The sequence below is a fragment of the Uranotaenia lowii genome, chromosome 2 (assembly GCF_029784155.1).
Source record: "Uranotaenia lowii strain MFRU-FL chromosome 2, ASM2978415v1, whole genome shotgun sequence".
NCBI lineage: Eukaryota > Metazoa > Arthropoda > Insecta > Diptera > Culicidae > Uranotaenia > Uranotaenia lowii.
The window spans coordinates 339,805,589-339,832,851 of record NC_073692.1 but is presented as its reverse complement, the minus strand read 5'-3'; the positions used below and the strand labels follow the sequence as shown (position 1 = coordinate 339,832,851).

At 32.4% G+C, this 27,263-nt stretch overlaps 1 protein-coding gene across 5 annotated transcripts in view; it reads right to left on the bottom strand.

The window, feature by feature from the left end:
• LOC129746496 (uncharacterized) overlaps positions 1 to 26,777 on the bottom strand; it is a 154,578-nt gene extending 127,801 nt beyond the window's left edge. For 4 of the 5 annotated variants that reach the window (XM_055740162.1, XM_055740165.1, XM_055740166.1 and 1 more), the window contains exon 1: positions 25,880 to 26,777. In XM_055740162.1, coding sequence (XP_055596137.1) covers positions 25,880 to 25,909 — 30 coding nt within the window. In that variant the 5' untranslated portion in view covers positions 25,910 to 26,777. The remainder of the gene's footprint in view (positions 1 to 25,879) is intronic. The other variant, XM_055740163.1, reaches the window with a different exon arrangement.
• Between the last annotated feature and the right edge of the window lie 486 nt (positions 26,778 to 27,263).

The following is a 27,263-nucleotide window of genomic DNA, read 5'->3' as shown; positions in this document are numbered from 1 at the left end:
TTGATGGGTATTTCGAATTTGCAACGAAAATATACGTGCAAATATACGTGTAAACAACCAGTATATACATATCATTTTGGAGGCCATATAGGTACATTAGCACACATATTCTTGATTTGAATTATATTGAATTTTGATTTGCACGATTTGTCATGCGCATCATTTACGGCTACCCTAATTCTTTTTGGAATATACTATGACAATTTACATCATCATATAGATGATTGAGGTTGTAATCTTGTAGGTCTTCGCTCAATATGCAATTGGGAATATCTTTATATTCGACATTTTTCGTAACAATATGGAAAGTTTGACGACTTATTTGGTCGTTTTTTGCAACTTGAGGGCAAAGCTCTCATTTTCCGTCAGTTGAATAAAAAAAAGATTTTTTTTTTGGGGATTTTAAACCAATTGGTTTATTCACCCCCAAAAATAATAAAAATAAGATTACTTCAAAGAAATGCGTTTTCGCTGTCAAATTCAAATTTATCGTTAGAACCTGGACTTGATCCCCTGACGATACGATCTGCAGCTCACGATGGTTCCTCGACGCCATCTGGAATATATAAATTCAAGGACATTTGCTTCAAAGGCATTAAACCAAAAGCAAATCGTATATTTCTATAACTAAAATCTTTTAAATCGTAGAACACGTCATCGATTATCTAAAAATAGATCAACATTTTGAAGCCTCCTTAAATACGATTTTAATCATCGATGTATTATTATCATAAACGATTTTATTGAACTTATTTGTATTCTTCGATTGCCAGCAAATACGTTTTACGAAAACCAGACATGCGAATTGATTTGCATAGGTATACGATTGCATGCACATTATTAAGAATCAATGCAGTTATATCCGATTTTATAGCATGGCAAGCAAAATTGAGAGCTTATTTTATTTCTGCTAAGCTCTAACACCTGGTTTTTATGATTATATAAATCGTATTTCATGTCAAAAAAAAATTTATTTCGAATTATGCATAGCACGACAAACTCTATCAATCGTGGCAGATCATCGTCCCAGACAACCATTTGGTGGGTATTTCGAATTTGCAACACAAATATACGTGTAAACATATCGTATATAATGCTGCAAAACCAGTATAAACGTATTCTTTTGGAGGCCATTAGCACACATTTTCTTGATTTGGATTGTATTATCGTGAGAAAATCATGCAATGTATTCAAATACGATAAATAATATGCATGGGCCGCACATTGTAGGTGCAGATATACGAAAATGAGTTTAAATAAAATTCTATACGATATAATCTGTAGAATAAAATACGACTTCTGGTCGTCTGGGGTATATAGGTCGTTTCACGGATTTTTTTTTTGCGAATTGTCGTACACAAAGGTCGAGTTCATATGCACATGAATACGAGTCTCTCTTCTTGTCGTAATAAAATCATGCAATGCATTTAAATACGTTAAAGAATATGCATGGGCCGCACATTGTAGGTGCAGATATACGAAAGTGAGTTTGGATAACATTCTATACGATAGAATTTGTAGAATAAAATACGACTTCTGGTTGTCTGGAGGCTTATTTGGAAACAACGCTCCCAAATAATTCAAAATTAGCTCTTGAATTCATTGCACCTGATGTTTCTTGCCTTTATAATCCTAAAATTCAAAACAAGACCACTTGAACTTAGACAATGCTTTAAATAGCGATCAAATTTGGCATGCATTGATGCTGAGATCGGTCAAAGATGAATCAATAAACGGTATTTATAGGCAAAATACTCAGAAAACACAAACACGAAAGAAATCAACACTAGATAGACGACCTTTTGGGAAGGAAAACCTGTAGATTACAATCAACGAAATTGTTTGTTTTTATTATCGACTTTTTTCGGCGAATAAATAACTACAAAATCACTTGCCAGTTGGTCCGGACGTTTCGAGTTATTTTTGGCTTTTCGCTCCTCTTCAGCGGACCTTAAATTAAATTTATTGTCTAATAATTTACCACTTTACTATACTATTATAAACTTACTTGATCTTGCGATCGTCGATACTACTGTTTGTAGTTATTTGTTTACTTTTGTTGTTATGTTTACGTTTGTCCGTCAGTGTTTTGATCTTAGGTAAAATGGAGTAGGCTGAATTAAAATTTATAGAGTCCTTCTGTTTATTGACTAATTTTAATGTGGAACATTTTTGCACAAATTCTTGAGTTATATTTTGAGACTTTTTCAAGAATACTCGTGTTTTTAAAGTCGAAAATATGACCATATTCTGTGCTATGTTGGGTTAGTTCTGATCCTCCAACCGTTTTGTTTTTAACATCGTTTTATGTTGTTCTAATCTTTTATGCAAAAACTGACTTGTTTCGCCAATATAAGATTTTTTACATTCTCCACATTTTATGTCATAAACTACGTTTGCTGTTTTTTCTTTTGAAATTTTATCTTTAGTTTTTGTAAAAATTGTGTTTTAAACTTTGTCTAAGGACTTAAAGGCATCGTTGATGTCATATTGCTTAAAATAACGAGCTAATTTTTCCCCTAGACCTGTACAATAAGGTATTTTAATAAAGTTTTTGGCTTGTTCGATTTTTTCTTCACTTAAAATGTTGTACAGTTTATGCGTTCTCTCTTTTACAATTTTTGCTACAAGTTGATCGGGATAGATTAAAATGTTTTCTACAGTTTTAAGAGTTCGTTCCCTATAGTTTACATTTGTCAATTTCAGCGCTCTATCAACTATAGTGTTTACTTTGAGGATACTTTGAGGGCTGTCCGAATTAACCCGAAAAATCCTATAATAAATAAATACATTACTCTTGCCTTTTTATTGAATGAAGAAAACATTCCAGGACTTTGCAGCGAATAAAGCATGATTTTATGAAAAGAGAGTATTTTCTCCTCATATAGAAAAAATGTAACGACTTTTACAGTAGGATTCAATTTTTTTTAGATTTGTCAAAATTATAAAAAATACAGATATTATCAGTTTTCAGAAGAAAATAAAAAAGGTAAAGAAAGTGAAGAAAAACATTTAAAATCCATTTCAATTGTAGTTTTTCTCGGTCTTTGTTTAGAATGAAATCAATAAAAATAGGCAATCAGGGTTGCTTACTTCATAAGCATAAGTATGAGTAAGAATAATGCAAAGTTAATCTTAGTTTTTCGATCATTATTGACATTTGCGTTGATTTATACACTCTACACCCATTTTAAATTCGAAAAAAGGTAACTTTAGTTGTCTATAAAGAATCAATCGACAAAACTGAGTTCCGCTATTGAATTTAAGATTTGAAATTGTAATTGAAACTTTTCCAACAGATAAAGCCCAAATTTCATACTTTTGATTCTGATGTACATTTTTCTTGATTATCCTCTACTTAAGGAAATACCCTGAATTCAGCATATCGTTCTCTAAACTGCCTCTAATTTGCCGCCGACCGTGGCCTAGAGGATAGCGTTTAAGTATTCTAAGCCAGAGTTCATGAGATTGAGTCTCGGTCACGGCATACATAGTACTCTTTCTGTGGGCTGATGGTGTTAGCAATAGTAAGATGCTAGCTATTATATCCTTGAAAGATGTACGCTTTACTCTGAAGTAGAATTTAGATCTCTTCAAAGAAACATGAAGTTTCAATGAAATCCTATAAAGGACTTACACAAAATTATTGCGACACATTCAACAAAGCACAACTTTTTTACCATTGGGTAAAAATCAATCAAATGTTGCACACTTTCTCATTTATGTGTATTGTTTACATGCTGTCAAACTCGAAGTCGTGTTTTTCGATTCAACGAAAATGGAGGTGAACCAACGCAAGTCGAGAAAACAAATTCTTTCCAAATACATGGAATTTTCTGACCTGTCGCACTGGCAGTTGGGAAAAATATTGAACATTCACCATTCAGTCGTCTCCAGAGTGTTGAAGCGTTTCTAGGAGCAGTTGACGTTGAACCACGGCAAAAGAGCTGGAAGAAAACCGGGACCGGAGAACAAAAAGACGGATGGCAAGGTGAAGCGGACGATTAAAGCAAATCCCAACGTCTCAAGCCGTGATTTGGCTGAAAATATCTTCATGTCGCAGAGCTACGCCAGAATGCAAAAAAGAGAGCTGGACTACATACATACAAGGTACAGAACTTCCCAAATCGCGATGAGAGGCAACAATCGACGGCTAAAACTCGGGCACGGAAGCTCTACGAGAAGATGCTGACAAAATATGGCTGCTGTGTGATGGACGACGAAACGTATATAAAAGCCGATTTTGAGCCAATTCCGGGGTTGGAGTTTTGCACCGGCAAGAGCAAGTTCGATGTGGCCGACAAATTTAAGAAGAAGAAAATGTCGAAGTTCGTCTCCCAATATCCCGTTTGGCAGGCCATCTGCTCTTGCGGACTGAGGAGTGAGCCTTTCATGACAAAAGGCACAGTAAATGGCGAGATCTACAAATCTGAGTGCCTCGAGAAGCGCCTTTTTCCGGTCTTGCAGTAGCACGACAAAGCTCCGCTATTTTGGCAAGATTTGGCATCATGCCACTGTTCTAAAATTGTCCTGGATTGGTATGAGGTCAATTCTGTCCATATTGTTCCAAAGGACTCTGCCCGGTGGAGCAGTACTGGGCAATAATATAGCGGGAACTACGGAAGAGCAAGAAGATAGTCAAAGACGAGAAAACATGTTAGGAAAATGAAAAAAAAACTGAAAAACTGGTACCGGATGGAACTGTAAAAACTTGATGGTGGACATCGAGCGAAAATGCGTTCAATTTTGCACTCAAGGTTACATCGACTAATTTTTTCTTTTGATTTTTTAAGTAAATTTATGTATAAAACTACCCCAAAATTTTGGTTTGATTCTAAACATTATAAGAAAATTGGCATGAAATTTTCAGTGTCGCAATAATTTCGTGTTCGCCCTTTATGTATGTGTGTTCGTTTTTCAAATGACCATTCTCAAATTATTGTTATAAAAAAAAACGCTCTCAAAGTTTAATTGCAAAATTTCATTGAGCGATTCTCTAAACATGAATACTTCTATATTTCCAATCTCAAATTTATGATTCTGTGTCTTGACCATTTAATTTCTATTCTGAATAATTCTTTTCGAAGGTAACTTTTGTCACATTTCGAAGAACTTTTAAACGAACACAAACACATACAGGATCTCAATGAAACTTGATGTTTCCTCGAAGAGATTCTTTTTTTTCTTTTAACTCTAAGCGTACATCTTTTGAGGATATGATGGCTAGCATCTTACAAATGCTAAATCCACCAACCCACAGTAAGTGTATTATGTATGCCGTGACCGGGATTCGATCTCATGCCCGCTGGCTTAGAAGACTTGAAGGCTATCCCCTACGCCAAGGGCTGCGGCCCGCAACTTTTGACAAAAGCTTTTTCATTTTTCTATGGAATTTTGTTTTTTTTTTTTCAAACAATTAATAAGAATATTCAATTTCTAATTTAAATTCGCATTAAATTTTAAAAATTTCAACACAATACATGATCACATTCTTTTGTGTTTTAAAGATATGAGAGTTTAATAAAATAATTGCTCTTCCTGCTTTCCTCTGATTATAACTAGGATTCTGAATTTTGTATTTGAGCTTTATTTGGAATTTGATGGTACGATTTTTATTTTTGTCTTCGAAATGTGGTTCTGGAGAAAATCCGATTTTAGGTTTTGTATTAAACTGTTGAACGGTCTGTATCTCAAAGGAATTTGAATTTAGTTCTGTTGTTTTTTTTTTTTAATTTTTGATTCTTTGTCTGAAGTTTTAATGTAGCCTCCCAATAGTCATGTGGTAAAAATTCATTCTGCTTCCGATGAAGCTTATACAAAGTAATATCTATCTTGGAATTTTTCTAATCCAGAGGTTTTTGGGTGGTGATAGATTCAGAGCCGTGAGTGAAACGGCTCATAGAGGGGGTTTTGGTTACAACATTTTTCCTATAACATTTTTGTTTGAGCAATGCATACATAAAGAATATTAAAAAGTTATTTTACAATAAAAGTAGGGTATTTATTTTAAATCCTCACTTTCAAAATGAAGTCCAAAAAGTGGAATTTTTTTTTGTATATAGATTTAAAAAATAAATAAATAATTTTCAAGATTTCATTTAAGAGTTTTTTTTTGTAAATACTTAAATTAGCATAAAATAAGCTAATTCGTTTCAATCACGAAATATTCAGAAATTAAAGTAAAAGATAAAGTTTTCAGTTCAAATAAGATTTGTTTCGTACGTTTGAAATCTCGATTAAAATTCAAGATTTTAGTTTGAAACTTTGTTTCTCAATAATTTGCAATAAAAATAATGCTAAACAACAAACCAATAAGATGAATTTACAACTTCATTTTTGCTTCTTCTTATGCCAATTTGCAAGTTCTTTTGCCGATAATAATTCATCATTTCTAATATATTGCAAAGTAAGAATCCAGTGAATATTTTTTTAAATAATTAAATCTGAATGTTTCAAAGAACAAAATCTTCAAAATGAATCCAAATTTTATTTTATGTTTGTGGTTTCTTCTGGCTTGTTTTTTTAATAGAACTTTGTTTGAATCTAAAATTATAACTTGGAATTCTGAATTGATACTATCAAACTGCGATCTCCTGCAATTTGAATCATTAATAAAATTATCACATAAACAAGTGGTTGTTAATTTAAATTTTGAGTACTAAACTTAACTTCTAGCTGACTCTGAATCTGAATTTTGAAGGATCTGAATTCTGAACCTAAAAATAAGTTTTTAATCCAAGTTCCTTATAACAATTTCTTTTAATTATAAACCATAAAGTGAAATTTGTATCACGACGCTTGACAGGAATTATCTTATTTGACTTCAGAATTGTTGGCTTTTAATATGATTTTTTTCTCCAGTTGTTCATTTGAAATTCAATTTGTAAATCTAATCGAATATTGCGAATGATGAAACTGTTTCAGATTTTTCAGTTCTGGGTCACCATTATGAAACTTTTTTTAAGTTCCAATTCAGCAAGAGAATAAAAATTTCTAATGTTGTAATTTTTTTTCAAATTGAGAAATTATGAGTTTTGAATATGGAAAATGCAACTCAATGACTATCCAAACAAGAAAAAAAAAGTGAAGAATGCAAAATCTGATCAGAAATATCGAATTTAAATGTTTATAATCGAGTTTGAAACCACAAAATCCGGAATTATTCTAATCTAAGCTTACCAGATATTTTTCCACCAATACCCGGGCCGTGCAATTTCGGGTTATTTATCCGCCAATATCCAAATTATTCAATAAAAATCATGAAGAAACTAACTAAAACTGAAAATCATATTCTTCACGACAGTCAATTTGAAATCATAATTTTAGTTTTCAAAAAATCGTTTATGTTATTTTTGATGAAATTTGTTCAAAAAAGTGAGCTAAAAAATTTAAAAATTTAAAAATGTAGATGATTGATTCCTTGAAGGTTTTATCAAGTGCAATACCAAAATTTCAAAAGGAATAGATTTTTTTAACCGTATCGTCTCTAGTCTCTAGTGAAAAGTCGAATCTGTTTTTTTTTGTGCCGAAGGAGGACAGCAAGCTTCAAGGTCAAGCTTCAGGAAACAGATAACGAAATCAAAATAAGTCTTGATGAAAAAAAAGATGGTTCATAGTATACATTATAGAGGGCGCAAGAGGTGCCTAAAAATCATAGTTGAAAGATTTTTTTCATTGGACGCTATCTGAAAAACCACTTGACAGAACGTCACAAAAGTTTGCAAATGCACACATTACATTACTGCTTCACTGAAAATGTCCGATTGAGCCGCATTTAAAATCTTACATAAAACTTTTGTTCTTTTTTGTTGGCTGTGTCTTTTGTGGAAATTTAGCTTGTGTATAAACTATTCCTTTAAATGTGAGAAAAATTTCTTGCCTGAAATACTGTAAAATCAAAAATAAAAGTACCAGTTCAAGAATTAAAATTTTCTCAATTGAAATGAAAATACTCAAATATCTGCTAAAATAAACATACGCTATCTTTTTTTAAACTATATTAATAATCAAATGTTTTTTAAATATTCTAATACTGTTATGAATAAATTTCACTTCGAAAAATTGACTGCTTTCTTCTATAGCTGATTAACCCGTTCTTGATAATGTATGGTAGAAAGACCGGCCCAAGTCAGACGTAAATTATGCAACTCTTCGTCATCAACCGAACGCTTTACACTCCTAGATTTAGTAGGAGAGTAGGTTCCACCAATTAATACACACTGCCGTTTATAGTAGACCACGAGAGCAAGCAGCCAGTCAGACAGCTTCAAGAGGAACAACAACAACCCGTTTGCCCGTGAAAACTTTTTCTGTCGGTCAGTCCGCGGATGGTCCATAGAGCCGGTTTTTAGTCGCCGTTTGACCGTGCAATATGAGAGCGCCTGACGACTTCAGTGTTTAGGCACTAATAAGCCATTTTTTGTTTGTTTTGTTTGGCTCTTCAGCAGTTTTCGGTAAAAGTCAACCCCATCGTTCGGTTTGCTTGTATTGTTAGAAATCAAAACCCCTGTATAGGAAACATACGATGGATGCATCTAGATAGCAGCTCGGCTTATTTGCGTCTAACAGAAATCTTCGAACGGTTCGGAGGTCATCATGTCGAAGAATGACTCCGATCGATGAATTAGCTGAGTGTATCGAATGAAAGAAAGATTTATCTGTTTTTCGAAAGACCTTCCAAGTGATAGCTTCATGGTGATATGAGCATTCACAATTTATATTTTAAAAAAATCCCCATTGCTTTGTGTGTTCAAATTTCAATGTTGAACGTTTCGGTATTTAGATATCAAAATATTGTATAGAAAAAAAAGGTGTGGTTGTTTTGAGTCTAGATTGAATAATTTTTATTGTTGTTTTTTCAGATTCCTATGAAACTTTATATAAAAGAAAGATCTTTATTCGACTCACTGTAACTGCCAATATGCTCAAGATTTCAGCCTCAACAGCACATTCTAAGCCATTCTTTTCCAAAATGGGGATAACATCACAATCGCTCGGCTTTACGTGGAAGCCCCTTAATGTCAACCTTTCAAACCTATCTCAACAACTTTGAGCCCCGCACAATCATCAACTATATCAACATCACAATAAATGACAACAGTGGCGTCCGACTGGAGGCAAAAGCCGGAGCTAAGAAACATCAGTTGGAGGGTCTCCGGTCGGGTATGGCGAAAAAACCTGAACATCTTGTACATGACCTCCACGCATTCGGCTGATGGGGATGATAGAGGAGACTTGTTCAACCGTAGAAAATGAAAGATGAAAAAAGCACCAAACGACGAACGCCGCGACTAATGCCAAAAAAGATGATTCTTTTGTTGGTGTGAATAAAACCAAAGATAGAGAAAAAAAGAGATCCCACAGTGACTGGCTGAATTATTATGATCACCGGTCTGCGGTTTTGTCACATTCTAAACTGTTTTATTTCTCTTTTATTGTACCAATGATTGTTCTCATAATTCGATTAAATAAATAAAACTCGTTTTATAAAATCATCAACTTCCGATCATAATAACTTCTATCTAATACACGTATGGGAGAGTGGGGAATCATGGGCCACTTTTTTTCGTTTTCCATTACTTCTTTATTTTAAAAGATAAAATTAAAATAAAAAATGGTATGGTTTTCAACATTTTCAAGGTATCACATGGTATTTTTTTAAATTTTTTAATAAGTTATTTTCTCTAAATTCTGACTGTTTTAAAAAAAGAAATATTTTTTTGGATTTTGAAAAATGGTGGGGAATCGTGGGCCACCAAATCAAAATAGACCATATAACATGCAAAGTTTATGAGTTGACCCCAAACTGTGATTTTGTAATTAATTTTGTTATTTTAAAGCAATTTCAGATGATGAAATAAAAAAGAGAGCTGTGTATGATCGCATAGATTCCAAAACTTGGCTCGCGAACCTTTTGGCAGAATTTCTAATATATGATGGACAAAATATTGTTCATAACCAGTGATGGTAAATTTCGCCCGTCACGCTTGACCCGACTAGTTTTGTTTCATCAAACGACTGGCACTGTTCTCAATTGACGGAGCCTCACTACTCGCATGACGGATAAAGCACGACAACAATCAACATTTCTACATCATCGACTGGCGAAGCTCCTACACATGGTCAAAATTTCTCCTGACAGTGACTGGCAAATCTCTTCACACTTCGATCGGCTGCTGACGACAGGTACAACTAATTGAACGACTTGCTGGCAGAGAGCAACAATAGCAATAAAAAACTGAAAACGACCTTGCTGGCAGGAGCAACAATAATAATAAATGCTTTTCTTGTTCCTCTTCGGTCGTCTTCGGCTTGCTGGCAGGAGCAACAATAATAATAAATGCGTTTCTTTTTCGTCATCGGTCGGTTGAATGCGATTGCTTAACTAGGTTAATATTTTAGCTTCAAATGACTGGGGAATGAATGACCGGCAAACGAAGTGACTGGTCGTTAAGGAACAGTCAAATGAGTTTGACGGACCAAGAGGCTCAACAGTCACAGTCATTTGACTAATGACGTTGAATTATGCCAACCCTGTTCATAACTGTTCATTTGGCATAAGAAAACTTTACAGATAGAAAAAAACATATTTTAAGTTCTGAATGTGTATAAAAACATAAAAATATAGGTGATTCAAGATGTGTGGCCCACGATTCCCCACAAGCTATGATTTGCAAATTGGTTGCGTTTGTGTGACATATTGATGTTTCATCAAAAATTCCTTTTCCACGTGAAAGATCATAACAAAACTAAGATCATAAGCGTATGAACATATTTTTGTTAGCACTTTAGGTTCCCCATTGATGAAATTAGCGGGTGATTTTTTAATTATGTAAGTAAAATTTTCTAACTTTTTTTAGATTGATAAATAAAAGAAGCATATGATGCGTATTTCAGTCAACAACATATAGGAATATATACTCACGCAAAGCGACAACGAAGACAGTTGGTTTGAGATTTTTATCTCAACACACATCTGAGATATTAAAAGTGGCCCACATTTCCCAATGGCCCACGATACCCCACTCTCCCCTACTAAACAAGTTATTAGAATATTAAGTGCTCATTATGTCAAGCGCTAGATCCTTAAGGAAAAAGTACTTACAACGTTAAAACAAAAACATCAATTGAGATAAAATAAGCTTGCCAGATAGCCCGGTTTCATCCTAGTTTGCTTGGATATTTGAAACAAAATTAGGAAAAAGCCCGGTCCGGCTGCCGGATTCCATTGAAAAAATGCGCGGATTTTGTCCGGATTTATACACTTTATTTGCCAAATCGAACAGAAAAAGAATATTTTTTAATTTTTTTTCATCAAGCGTCCAAATAGAAGTTTTATAAAAATAATTATGAAAGATTTATGGAAGCCTAAAGTACGATTTTATATCTGCTGAAAAGTTTTCATGAAAAACCTATTTTTTCAAGTTTTTTTTTCTTCATTGTGAAGAAGCCCCTCGTCAGTGACGCATTATAGGTTCACCAAAAGTGATTCAAGCTTAGTTGTCAAAACGAACGGCATCATAGCAGAAAAGAAAAGCAAAATTGTGCTCAAATCGCCGCATCGTTGAATTATTAGTTCTTAAAATTATTATGTTTCTTAGTTAGAATTGGTGAGTTCTTACTATTCAAGTGCCTTAAATTGCACCCTATAAATTTGTTCATTGTATTTACTCAGTTTAGAGCTCAGTTTCCAAAACGAACTTACAATTGATTATTATCAATTTTTATATATATTAAAAACAGTCCCGTATCGCCGATAAAAGTGGTAGAATGCAGGATCCTTTAAACACTAAAAGTGTACTAAATGTAGTAATAATTACAAATTTACACTCCTCACTCTTGTCTTACTCTTACATAACCCATATTCTAGGAATTTAAAACTCACTTATAAAAAACAGGAGATTCAAAGTTCAGAAAGCTGTACATTCATTTCCACCTGAAATCACATTGATATTTGTTAAGTAACTCCCTGGTTTTCATCAAATTTACCCGAATAAAGCACGGATTTTTGGTTGACAATTTCGAAAACAAATGCACGGTTTTGCCTAATTTTTAGATGAAATAACCCGGATAAGTGCTGGAAAAAACTGGGACGGAAGAAAAAAAATTGCAGAAATATTTTAAAAAAAATAGTGAAAAAACTGAAGGACCGACTATTATTTTTCATTAGATATTACAAAATAAAAACCATTGGATAGGTTATTTTATTTCTTGAGCTTGATTTTCCACCAAAAGATTTTCAGTTACTTTATTTAATAAATGAGTATGTTATCGTAGAAATTTAAAAATTTTAAATGAGTATGTTATCGTATGAATCTAAAAATTATAGTAAACAATTCAAGGGGCTTTGTTATAATGAGTAATACACTGAAAACAGGGTATGCAATTATGATCGAAATCCATCAAAGTTTTACATGTTTTATATAGATTTGAATATAATTTTTTTATGGATAAAGTGTAAATTTTGACAACTTTTACCAAATAATGAATTACAAATATATGAATGAATATTTTCGCAATTTGCATATCACGTTTTGAATCCAACAAATACTTTTAAGTTTTACGATGACACTTTTACATTTATTAACAAAAGGAATTGAGATCTTCTTTGAAAATGACGAGACGGTTCTGAAACACTAAATTGTATTGAAAAAGGTTGAAATCCAGATGAGTTACAACAGCGCAAATAAGTGAATTCACGTCACTAAATTTGATTTTTTGTAAAATTTCCAAAAGAAATATGCTCTGAAAGCTGTCTTCAACCAGGAGATGGTTGGAATTTTACAAAAATAAAATAATTTGGTACATTTTTTTTCAAAAATTCTGTTGTTTTTTTTAATTTTATCACCCATTTTACAAACAAAAAATCATTCAATTCACCCAGAATAGGAAGGCGCCAAAATCAATCAAGGCTTACTGATGCTCATAAATCTTTATATATGAAGTTTTGGCGCCTACTTTCATAGCCAATGTACTCTACACACTATGTGGTTCATCTATAGGTGGGGACAACCAAAAACTTTAGTATTAGTTCGTTGTATCCATACAGTTGTTTATGAACGATTGTGACGTAACGCGACGCCATCACCGAGTCAAGTATTAGGCGTCCAAATGTAGCCATAGAAACTTATTAGGAGGGATGTTTGGGACGCAAATAAAGTTGTTTATTATTTAGAACTCATAGCGTCGTCGTACAAGGCGTCAGGAAGGAAAAGCGTAAATAAATGGGTGCTTTGATTGTGATTTTTTATACAACATGAAATGATGCATGTCGTCGATGAATGGCGACTTTAACGTCGAGACGCTCATGAACGTTTGTGACGTAGCAATCAAAACATTAAAAAAACTGATTCTCACACTCGTGCAAGGGTAATCTTGTCCCCACCTATAGATAAACCACATAGCTCTACACATGGTACCAGTGAAATGGATGCGTGGATGCGATTGTTCGGCTTCCGTATGGGGCGAAAAAAACGCAATAAGCCGATAAGGAGCATATTTCCGAAAATAGTCATTTTTGCTTCAAAATCAAGGCAACTTTAAATTTTTTTTAAGCTGTTTCACCTGGAATTGCCCAGATATTTGATAAAAAAAAATTTCAAGGGCTTGGTCCGGCCGTCCAGCCCGGTTGTCCGGATTCCGATAGAATAGCCCGGTTTTTCCGGATTTATTCACTTTATTTGCGAAATCCATCAAAAATCTCTTATTAAGTCAATATTCTTCCTGAGCCTATGTCCCTGAGTTCGAGCCCAAGAGTAAACATCAAGCACAGTTGTAACAGGATGAGTTTTTCAATGACTGACCGCCAACTGCATCGTTGATTTAAGTTGCGAATGACATAAAGATGTTAAAACGACTATAATCGAAACAAAAAAAGTCATTCTTTTTAACTTTGCGTATTAAAACGAAATTTTTTGAGCGAGTTTTAATTATTTATATATGGTTTCTGAATGTTTAATGTACGATTCAAAATCTGCTGATGTGTTTCGATGAAAAAAAAATTGCTAAATAGCCCAAATTTGCTTGGTGTTGCCTGGATTTTGGATTAAAAATTTTGAAATAAAATGCCCGGATATTGTTAGGTTTTTAGATCGTAAAGCCCGCATTTGCCTCCGGGCCCGAATAATAACCTCAATATTCCCCGTATTTTGTTTTGTTAATTTTTCCGGCATATTGAAGAATCAACTTAAGGAAAATAGTATTCTATGATATGACTGTAAAAGTTTTGACATATCCGAAACAACTAAACAGATAACCATGAAATATTTCATTATAAAAATCTTCTGATCATATTTATGGTAAAACACTAAGAGAATATCTTATTTTAACTTATTAAAATAAGACAACCATAAGTTGATTTACTAAGATTTTCTTAAACGTTTAGAATGTATTGAGTAGGTTAAGAATAGAACGATATCAACTCTGTGATTCCAAGAGAATTTCATCAATGTAAAAAACCTAATTGCAAAATTAGTAGACGTTACATAATCTTCACTTCATCCTTTCACGAAATTTAAATTATAAATAAAGTTAACTTTGTAGAACTTAAACTCATAATTTGATCCAACACTCAGTATCGGAGGTCAGAAATAGATATTTGATTCAATAACATTTTCCAACACAAGAAGCTAAGAGATTATAAATTTTAGTTTCGAGAAAAATATGATCCTAAATTCAAAACAGAAAGAATGAAAAAAAATTATTATTCGCAAAAAAAAATTAATATCATTTTTGATTTTGAATTCAAGATCACAATTTAAAAAATAGATTCCAATATCCTTTGATTTGAAGATGCTGTAAGTAAAAATTCGATGAAAATATTCAATGTTCTAATCTTCTTTGTTCAGTGCTTAAGTATAAACTTCTTGATAAATATGGTAAAGATACAATTGTAATAAAAAAAGACGATAATAAAAATCAGAGTAGATTTTCTAATGCAGATCAAATGCATAAAAGATAACTAAAAACAGAATGGAATCTGGCTCAAACAGATTAAAAAATATATATATTAGCAGCATAGAAAATCGCGAAATTTCATACCTTGGGAAGTGTCGTTTAAAAACACTGCAAATAGTGGTGTGCCATGTCTGCAAATTTGGTATACGATGAAGATTACTGAATTGATGGAAACTGCTTCAAATGACGATTCAACTCAGTTTATCCCAGAAGATATTCGCTTTCAGCTTTGGCTGAAAATTAATCTTCTTCGATAATTTTTGCCTCTGGAGGTAGGCACTACATTTAACATTTCTTTGAATGTAATTGGGTGACGAAAACTATAGAAACGGGGAATTGTAATAATAAAAAAAAAGGGGAAAACTTAACCTTAATGGGTTGAATTGCTATAAAATATTGGTTAAGCGAAAAACAATGCACTGATCCAGTTGTATAATATGACAGAAATATTAAGAAAATAGCCCAAAATCTGCCTCGCTTCGCCCTAAAGATAATTAATTACCTTCTTTCTGCTTATATACATGTACATTATTTTTGCGAAGTTCAAATGCTCAACAAAGTTTGCCGGGTCAGCTAGTATTTAAAAATATATTGTGAAAAAAGTAGTAATTTAAAAGCTCCTAAATATGATGTTGTGTAAGTGCTAGTCAAAATAAGGAAAGAGTTCGAAAAAGATACTGGAAATTTTAGATTCAATAAGTCGGAATAACATCATATCTCTTTCAAAAGTATATCAGAATAGCTTGAAATTTTGTAACGTGATTTCAATGTTCAACCCTGTTGTGTAACAACTGAGTGAATTCACGTCACAACTTTGAAGAGGCATAACTTTATTAGTTGTTGTTCAGTCAGAAAGCAACGTATATCAATTTGTGGGTAAATAATTCGTTTACAACTTGTTCTACGACCATGATATTCTATTTCCTCAGGGAGAATAGGAAATTCAGATGATATGTACTGAAGTCAAAAATGATCAATTCTAGTGTGAATTCACATCACAAGAGTACTCGAGCACACACAAACACATTTTTTTAGTGACCAAATCATGCTGATTTCAAATGAAATTAAATTTTAGATCGTTTGCTTCATTTTTTTCATTCTACAGTAAATTGGTAGACTTCTAGAATGGTAACAGTTTAGAAAAGTTCGAAAAAGAGAATTCACGTTACGGTGGAATGTATCAAATATAAATATATCAAAAATAACGCAAGGTCTCATGCAAAAGTTGAGCCAGATTATACTACGGAAAGGGATCGCGCAAAAAATCTGAAGTTTGTATGGAATTATGTGGATTTTATCGGAATGATCGAAAAAAACAGTTTCTTACCAATAATTTTGGTCATTATCAACCGATTTTTTCTTTTAATTTGAGTGCGTTTAAAGCTTAAAGCCTAAAGCTGACAATCTTTCGAATAGAGTTATCATGCAATAGTTATTGCGCTTCAAAAACGGGTTTAAGCGTCGATTAACGACCATTCATGTATTTTTCGTAATTGACCCTTCGTGTGCTAATTTTTAAATTCAATACCTTTTTTATCGTACCCTTATCGAAAGCTTCGGGAAAAACTCAATGAAAAGAAATCGGCCGATTGAGACTTAAGAACATTGTGTAAAGCTGAGTTTCTACTTTCTTTCCATACCGAATTTCTCATAATTCCATACAAATGTCAGGCTCATTGGACCATGTCTTTCCGTGATCTGATCCCCCAATTTAGAATTGGACGTTTTGATAGGCCTAGAATTAATTTGAGCTTGAAACTTATAAGATTTTCTTAAGTCAGCTAATTTGGGCACTCTAGTGTCCTTTAAAAACAATTTAATAGATCGAAGGCTTTTGAAATTATCATTTACTTTTCCGATCCTTTGCAATTAAATATTTAAAAAAACAAAAACACATTTAAATGCTTTTACGAATGAGTTTCTCCTAGTATTGATTATTATTTATATTTATATTCACGTGGTTCACGTGATCGCACAAATAAATAACGTATAAAATTTATGTCACAGTGTTGCAAACCTTATCTGCTTATATGGGACGTTTTGAGTTCAAAGCACTTAATTGTTTGGGGATAAATGGATCTATATTATCATCAAATCACATTATTTGTTAAGTTTCTTAGCATTTTCAGTAAATTATGCATTGATTTTAAAATTATACGTTGATTTATTTCATTCAGCCTAACATGAAATTTCGTGACATCAAAACGCTTTGCAAAACCGTGTTTCAAAAACAAAAATGGCGCGTTGTAACGTCACAAAACTGAATCGTTCTAAAATAAATTGAAATCAAAGTTTAAAAACAAAATCAAAAACACGGATTTGATAGTTGTAATTACTTTATACTTATCTGAAATTTTCATATCATAAGTTTGATTGATAGAAGAGAAGAAAAATACGGTTTGTAGAAAAATCAGAAAAGTGGCGCGTTGGGCCGTCACGATTTCTATTGCTTATATTTTGATAACTGATTTTATTTTATTCAGTAACTTAACTATTTCCCATGTAAGTGCGGCCCAATGAAAGTTTTAAGTGTCCATTTTTTGAATACCCTATTTTAAAAATGATCACTTTTTCCTCATGTTTTTCCATAAATTTTTAAATTGATTTCTTGAACCGTCTTTGAGAAGATTGTACATCGTTTTTAAGATACCTTATCAACCTTTTTCACGTTACGCTTGTTTTTCTTAACTTTCAGATCGTATGCTTTCAAATGATCAATCATGAGTTTTTGGAAAAAAAATTAAATAAGTAGATTCATATTTGCATGTAAGATTTGATATTGTTTGTTTCTTATAGCCATCACGTTCTTATCACAACCATTATTTGAATTATTCGATAAAATAAAAACATTTCACATATTTGAACGCACAATTGAAAATATTTACAAATCATGTTATCTTAAAAAATAACAAAATCACAAATTTTTACTCATCAATCAAAGGATATGTGTGAGAATCATCGGCACTTTCCAATAGAGACAAAAGCACTACAAAGTCAAATGGCTAGCTTAAGCCGGAGCACCCCTTTGGCCATGTTAGATAGACCGCATGTGGTAGCCTAGTCTTTTCGCAAAACCAACCAGCCAACGATTCGCGGGGGCGTGGAGACGAATCACGATTAAATAGAATCTCAACATCCCCCTGTAGCCTTTGGTGGTTTTAACTTCTCTTTTTCGCAAAATCTGCCACCGACAGGCTGGAGGTTGTTTTGCGCTCAGAGTTTGATCACTGAACTTTTCAGCTTGTCCGAGCTTGGGGCGCTCAGACGGAACTTCACAGCATTAAAATATTTTCGTTTAACACGGAGATACAAGAACAATACAAATTAATTTGGTTGAAATGAATGGTTAAAATTGAGAAAAGTAGAAAGATTTCGTTTTAATTTGATAAAACCATAATTAAATTTTCATAATTATCCTAATTTAGGGGATTTTAAGCATTCCGTGTATAACTTTGCTAGAAGATGACTAATCATGGCACCATCATTCTTACTAAACACCGGCCAATTTTGGTGGGTGAGTGATTGAAGTTATTTGAGATTCACCAAAAATATTCAAGGTCGATCGAAACTGTTGGAAGAGTAGGGGTATGTGAGCCGATTATGGTAATCTAGTGTATTTAATCACAACATTTACACTGTAAACTGCTTAGCTATCAAATGGAAATCGTTGCCCAAAACTATTAAGTCTCGCAATAGCTGAAAATTCAATCTATCAATTATTCATGAGAGTGGGAACCAAATCTTCGGCAAACTTATTATGAAAGTAAATAATTTAAAGAAAAACAATCCAAACAAAGCAATCGAGTGATTTCGAAACCAAAAAAAACATAGAACATAACTCAAAAAAAATTTCCAAAATGACAGGCCTAAAAGAACTAAGCTTTAGGATCAAAAATGGACGATAAATCCAGGAAGTCATTGAAAAATATTCAAAATAATGTAATTCACGTTATGTTGCAAATATTGGAAAAAAAAAAAAATTTCAAAAGCATTGAAATAATCATAAATCGATCCTAAAAAAATCAGGATCAATTCAAAACAGATGATTTAAAATAATGGAAATGCGTGAAACGTTTATATACTTTCAAAATCATATCGTAATGTTTAAAATTTCAAGCCCTGAATATTTTTTTCGCTGCTAATTAAAATATTGGATCTTGACAATGACAAAATGTAGAAACTGTGTTTTTTTATTGAAATTTATAGAACTTTTGGTTTTCACTGAAAACTTTCCAAAATTCAAAAATAAAAAACAAAGACAAAATTATTATAAAATATGAAATAAAATTAAAATAGTTTACTAAGATATGCGCTCAGTTTATTTGAAAATTTCAAAACACTATACTATGAAATTCGGTGAAATCATTTGAAAATACAAACAAAATTTGAAAAGCATAACGACAAATTTTTAAAAAGAAATTTTTTCAATAAAAACTTCTTAACATTTTGAAAATTTGTTCAAAGAATTCAACTGATAACTAAAGAAAGCACCATTTTGGAGCCTAAGTAAATTTGGAAAATTTTGAATTTTCCTAAAATTTCCTGAACTTGAATCTTTACACATATTTTGTCTATCGCTTCTAGTTTTGCTGAAAAAGAGTTTATAACTTTGAAAATTATTCAATGTTGTGTGAAATCAATCATAGATAATAATAATAATTATGATAATTGTACAGTTTTTAAAAGTTGGAAAGATATCATAAAAATATTGTTGACATTACTGTAGAAAGTTTAAAAAAGAGTTTCATTTAATGAAGCTCATTTGTTGAAACTTGCAAAATAATTTAATTTGCGCTTTTAAAAAAATCAAAAAAATCAATTTTAGTTGAGACTTTTTTAAAAGTTCGTTGAAATTCCCTTATAAAACAGAATGGAGAAAAAAAACTAATAGATAACTTGTCCAACTTTTTTCACAAAAGTCAAAATAAATTGCAGTCTTTAAAAAACGATAAATAAATGAAAAACTTCATTGAATTTTTTTTTTTTGGAATGTTTCAAAACTTTGTCAAAAAAGTTCCGAATTTTCTTAAATGATTTTTACATATTTTTGAAAGTTATTATTAAAAACAAAAGCTGAGAGAAAAATTATTGCATATTTGGATTTATTGAATATTCTAAAAAATTGCTCTACAGTTCTGTGTAACTCTGAAATTTATGAATTAAGTGGCCCTGTATTATAATAAGTAGAAAATATGCAATGAAGGTTTTGAATAATTTAAGTGATTGATAATAAAGTATAGGTTTTAGATTGTCTCATGGCTACCAATTTGTTGACATGCAAAATAAGTATTCGATGAATGAATTTTGAAGTCCAAAATATTAGCTCAAATTATAAATTTGGTTCGTTACATCTTTTTTTAACGAACACAAACAGGATCTCAATGAAACTTGATGTTTCCTCGAAAAGATTCCTTTTTTCTTAACTCTAAGCGTACATCTTTCGAGGATATGATGGCTAGCATCTTACAAATGCTAAAACCACCAACCCACAGAAAGTTTATGCCGTGACCGGGATTCGATCTCATGCCCACTGGCTTAGAAGACTTAAAGGCTATCCTCTAAGCCACGGGCTGCGGCATTTCTTAATAAGATTCCATTCTAAATACAACCCAACTTTTGTGTCAAGATTTGAGTTTCAATACAGATGGTCTATTGAATTACAAACTGAAATTTACAATTAGAAATAAGTATCATTTTTGAAATGTCTAATAACGAAATGTAAAAATGAATGATTTAGGACTGAATTCCGCCAGAAGCGAGTTAATTTTCAGACTTGTTTATTAATACTTATTTTTAAACACCATTTGGATCAAGTTACTTCCCATTACTATGGCGAATGTCTTTATTTTAACTAGAAATTTATTTGGAAAAAATCTCCATGAGGGGGTCAAACCCCTTGAAAACAAACCTTCACATCTCAATATATTTAACTTTATTTCTAAGTTCGAGAATATCTTGAAATATAATATTTTCAATATGCTTTCTTAGTTTAGCAATATAGTAGTTTTTCGATTTAATCACAGTCAAAAAAAAACTATGGCAAAACCGTGAATTTGGCGAAACGAAAAATTAAAGTGAAAAAAATATTGTCTTTAATCAATAATTTATAATGTTTTCAGTAGTGGAAACGTTTTGTATCAATAAATTTTCATCATAAGATGTAATTATCAAAGTTTACTAAACACACAAAATGTTCTTCTCTATAGCCTTTTGAGAATTTTTTCTTGAAATTAAACCATGTAGAATATCAATTTGTTAGTTGTAGAATATCAATTATTTAGTTTTTATGGAAATTTAAAAGTCGTTATCTCTTATGTCGATTTTGAAAAAGAATTTAAAAAAAACTGCATCAAAAAATTTGCTTCTGCAAATTTCAAATTTCAATATTTTAATCTCCACATCTTTGATTAATTAAACAGTTTACCTTTTTGAAAAATATTTTGAAATTTGCTAAATTTAGACTTTTTAAGTGTGTTTCTCGAAATTTTCTTTGTGGCAGATCATCCTTTCTTTTCCATATGTAGAAAAACAGAAATCTTAGTCCTTTTTACATTTTTTAAGGTAAAGCTAGCAGAATTTTATTTTGACCAACCAAAGTTATCAATTCAGACAATATTAAATGCTGTCCAATCAGGATTGCGCACGCCACCCTTTTAAATAATTTTTTTTTTTTTTGTAAAATCATATACATTTATCTCTTTTCAAAAACGCTTAAATTCACCCTCATTTTTATATGATTCGCATAACCAAAAAAGTTTACTTTTAAGAGCGGCTGACCAAGCACAAATAACAACACAAGCATCAGCGTGATGTCAAAACACTTATGTCGATTATTAAAAATGTTTTTAAAATCCGAATAACGATTTTAAATACTATACAGCTTAAGTAAGTAGTTCAATGACATTTCATATTATTGAATATCTATAGACCATAACATAAACCATAAAAAAATATCATGAACAAAGACGCTCTATGCAATTGAAAGAAAATTAAGGTCCTGGAAACGGTTTCTGAATGATTTCTAAAAACCGTGATAAAATCGAAACAATATCCGTGATAAAATCGAACGTGAATTTGGCGAGTGTTGAAAAAATCGAATAGTGAAAAAATTGAAAAACTACTCTATTCAAAATTGTACTCTCAGATTTATTAAAAAAAAAACCTTTGCAATTTGTCATATCTAAGAACTTGAAAGTCTAAGAAAAATAATGTTAATGACATTTGGTTTAAATATTAAAACTTCACGAACATGTCAGGAATTGCACACCTTCTAAGTTCAAAATTCAGCATGGTTCTGTGTTAAGCGAATCAGGAAAACCAAAGGTTAGTGTGGTTTCTTGGAATAATTTTATCTTGAAATAATAAAAAAAAACAAAAAAATTTAAAGTCTCTAATATCCATTTTATTTTGCATATTTTTTACCATTTTTTAGATTGAAAACTCTAATCATAAAAATCTTAAAAATAACAGACTACACATTGTAGTAGGTAATTTTTTAAACATGCTCCTGACCAATTTATTAACTTTTCCTGGAAATATTATTTCACTTTGTTTGTTGTGAAAGGATGAAGCAAACAAAATTGTTACAGTGTGAAACATGAACAAGTCGTTTAAATTAAACAAGAAATTAAAAGTTCTGAATATTAAATCATTATTTCAAGTCTTCCATATGAATTTTTAATTCTAAACTGGGGATATATACTGGCGATTTTTCAATTTGAAAGTCAAGAACTTTCATTTTTTTATTCCATCTTGGCATAAATTTGCAAATTTATTAGCGAAATTATCATTATTTGAGATAAATTTTAATTAAGAATTCGGAATCAATCATTAATGGTCTTACTAAATGAATCAAATATTTTAGTGTTAGTTGCTCTTTTTCGGACTCTTCAAGCGGTTTTTTTAAATCCATGTTTATATCATAGATGGACTTGAGTTTTATGTTTTTTAGGAAATCCTTTTCTTGTTATTTCTAAGTTTCAATGAGAATCTTCAAGGATTCAAGGATATGGATAATCAAAATTTCCATCTTTGATCCTGCTGTTCCTGTTTTGGTACTGAACTGGTACCTTTCAGTGGATCTATGTAGATCTAAAGTACCTATAAAAGTTTATTTCTTCAAAAAAATAAATAAATAAAAAAACTTATTGAAATCGTAATCTTGAATCGACTATGATCATCGAAATGCTTTTAAACGATTACATAATATTTATATTTCTGTAAAGAAAATCTCAAACCTTATCACTCCTAGACAGCTCTATCATCAGCACAATAGTTAAAACTTTTCTGTGTTTACTTGTAGTTTATTTGCATCAAGTTGACAAAAAAGTAAGCAATGTTCAATATAGGTTCTAAATTATGCCCCACTTGAAAATTCGCACTTTACTGATGTAAGGTCAAAAAATAGAACATCATAAACGAAAGCATCCTATTTTTGGACCCTAATAAATTTTCCAGGTTTTTCATTGGTTTTCTTTTATTTTAATAAAAATAGGCAATATGGATCATATCTATCACAGTGATAGCGTTTTCCCTTTAAACTTTTTCTTGGACAGTTTTTTATATTCACTTTGATTTCTCAAAATGCTTTCCACTCATTGAGCTGTCTTTTTTACCACTAAGAAGAAAATATAATTTTTAAACCGTAGATTTTTTGTTATTAGTATTAGTTTTTATGGCAAAAAGCGGTATGAGCATCTCAATCCTATGCCAGCGAAACGAATTATTTCCTATTTTTGGCATTTTAGGACTACATTAGGCTCTAGGCCCGAAGTAGATCACATACCCTATGTTTTTTTTATGATTATGATGAATTATGATCAAAAAACAAGTCTAAGTATAATGTTAACCCTTCGTTTAAAAAAGTAACAAACTTCCAACAATTAATGTATGGAAAAAGTGAAAAATCGTAATTTATGTAAATTTATTTTTCGGCATATCGGTGAAAAGTAGTTATGAAATTGATAAAGATGGATAGAGAAGTGAGAAGAAAATTAACAGATGTTGAAGAGAGCGAAAGAGCATTTTTGCGAGGAAACTTATTAACGTACACCATACTTTACCCTGCAACATTTCATTATTTAGGAGAAGTAGTACCGGGATAGAGGTGGCACTACCTTAACCTATACAATGAAATCTGGTTGGTCCGAAGTCTACATGTGGTGAACACGTATACTCCGGACGGGCATCACTTCTCTATCCATCTTTATCAATTTCATAACTACTTTTCACCGATATGCCGAAAAATAAATTTACAAAATTAATTAACGGTGGTTAACTTATCTTAAAAATCGTAATTTATTTTAATTTTTTTTTAGTGTACTCATAATTTCCGACTGTTTTGAACGATTTTTAAGGAAAAATAAAAAATCATGAAATGAAGGATTAAATAATTTGGATTTTTCTTAAAGCTAGGGAAACGAAAAAATGTGAATGAAAATGTCAAAAAATATCTTGAACACAGCTCAAAATTAAACGGTGGCCAATATTTAAAATAAAATTACCAGAAGCAAGCATGGTAGCATTTTTTTAAATAAAAATTAGTGTTGAACTAAGATATTTTTGATAGTCAAGAAAACAACAACAAGATAAAAAAAAATACTTCTATGTGTTTAAAACCAAATGAGCTGCAGCCGTAGCGTAGAGAATAGCTTTCAAGTCTTCGAAGCCAGCGGGCATGAAATCGAATTCCGGTCACGGCATACATAGTACACTTTCTGTAGGTTGGTGGTTTTAGCATTAGAAAAATGCTAGTCATCATATCCTCGAAAGATGTACGCTAAGAGTTAAGAAAAAAAAAGGAATCTCATCTAGGAAACATCAAGTTTCATTGAGAACCTGTATGTGTTTGTGTTCGTTAAAAAAATCCAGAAGGTATAAGCAATAAAAAAACAATGTAATAGTTAAAAACGATCATATTCAAGAATAATCAAAAGCAAATTCAGAAAATATGACATTTTGAGTTGAAATTGATTCACATTTCAATTCTGGGTGACCCACATTTCAATTTTGGACAATTTTCAGTCTCTAAATTATAAAATAAAAATTTATTGTGCAATCATTACCTCCATATTTTCAAAAAAAAATGATCAACTTTGAGTATGTATAGATCTCAGCAAAGATATTTTTACAAACATAAACAATTTTATGAGTAAATTTAAAGTCGGTATTTCATTGCGCTGCTAACCTAGTTTGTAAAAAAAACGAGAAAAACTATATAGAGTTTGTGCTAACAGTTTAAAGTTGTGTTTATTCATTTTTTTTCTGTTCTAAAATAAAAGATATTTTGCAAAATCTATTTTTCTAAATACAGGAAAGATGAAAACTCAGAGATTTAGTATTAATTTTGCTTTAACACAATAACATTAAACAAAGACTTAAAGTTAAATAATTAATGGCGAATATTGAGTAAATTAATGATTATCAATCATGAAATAATTTTGGAATTCAAAATCTTCATATCAGAATGAAGTGTACGGCCCAACTTGATTCTTATTCTTGAAACTTGAAAAGAAAATACACTCTTCCAACTGTTTAACTTTACATTGACCGGCTTCCTGCATTGCCTTTCATCACGACTTCATCTTTTCAATCAAATACAGGAAACAAGAAAAATTTCCATAGAACAACATCTAATCAATGCTCCCCCTTCTTCATAAATGGCTGTAAATTTTCAATGTTCACCAATTACACGACAAATCACTTCGGGTCATTTACACGCCTTCATATACCCAATGGGTACTAACTACCGGTAGCCCTTCTTCTTTCATCAAAAACGCTCATCAACAACGGCGCCCATCATCAACAATGTGTCGTTTGAAAAATTATGTATCATTCTTTCTCACCGAGCCACTGAATAAAGGTGGAGATGCTGGGAGGGCACCTGCCATTCATTGATTACTTGCTTGTTTTCTTGCTTACTTACCGCTAGTATCACTTTCGGAAGATTTCCCATCGCTCTGCTGCTGTTGCTGGCATAAAAATTACCCAGCCTGGAGAAGAGGGTCGTCGGAGGTTCGTCGCTGCCGCTTTAATTGGTCGCTCAAGTCTCCGATGTAGCACCTGATAAATGCAGATTCTCGGATATGAGGAATTGTTTTACGAAACTTCCCGGCTGATTCGGAATGATGTCGTTGCAATTTTTTCAACTAGCGTGTATTGTGTTTTGCGATGTTTACTTGTTCATTAACACCACACTTCAAATAAACAAACTATGACAAATGGCGGCGCGGCGAGATATCTTGATGCGTCTCGCGTTGGATTGTTTCTTTGCTTCTGACTTGGTAAGCAAGCGCGATTCTTACGAGTACATTTCTAAGCGATGATCAAAGCCGGGGAACACACCTTCGCACCACTAAGTTGTCACTCCAAATGGTTCTATTCTATCGGATTGAGAAAAAAAAATCTTTTGCTGAGGAATGACGAACCTTACACGAGTGAACAAACGCGATATGAATTATTAAAATGCTAAGTCTGGGAATAGAATCGCCGAACTATTGAGGCTCTCGTAAATCTTCACAATTTACTCGGTTCCGATCTGAAGGCGTTTCAATCAACAATTAGGGCGTAAAGTTCATGGCAGCTTCCGCACTATTCACAATTCCAACCGGATGTGATGAGGAGTTTAGAAAATCAAACACTTGAAAAAAATTAAACTTTCAAAAAACACCATCGAAATCCGCCTAAGTCAACAGTCCATCTGCCGGAAAACTCACCGGGAATAATCGGATTCCCACAGGATTTTCTATCCTACAGATTTTGCACAAATCTTCCACGATCCTCCAAGAACAAACCCCGAGATCCGCACCGGTTGAGCGATTCCAAATAACTGGAGGAGCGGTTAGCAAAAACCTCATCTTAAATGCAGGGTAATTTAACATGACAAACTCGTGGCTTCGCAACGCGCCTCGATCCGATCGCGCGGCGGCTGATGCACAGCATCCGGCGAGGTAGATCATCTACCCAAAACGGCACCTTCTTCGAAGCAATCTCTCATTCTCACCAAGCGCAAAGCATAGCAAATTTCGCCCGATCGCACACCCCCAACTTAGTACCCGAAGCCTTTTGTTTATAACGGTGAGTGACCCGAGCGAGCACGTGCTTTTCGGCCGAAGTTTTCCGACAGCATCGTTCGCGTGCAAATCGGTTCTGATAAGCGTGGCGTCGTCGTCGTCGTCTGTCTGGCTTCGATCGGAGCCATCAAAGCAAAGAATCATTGAACTTTTGGAGCAATCGCCCCAGTGAGTGACTTATCAAAAGGGACGACGAACCTTTTGGGTTGCACGTATAAATAGGAGTCCTGGAGGAAA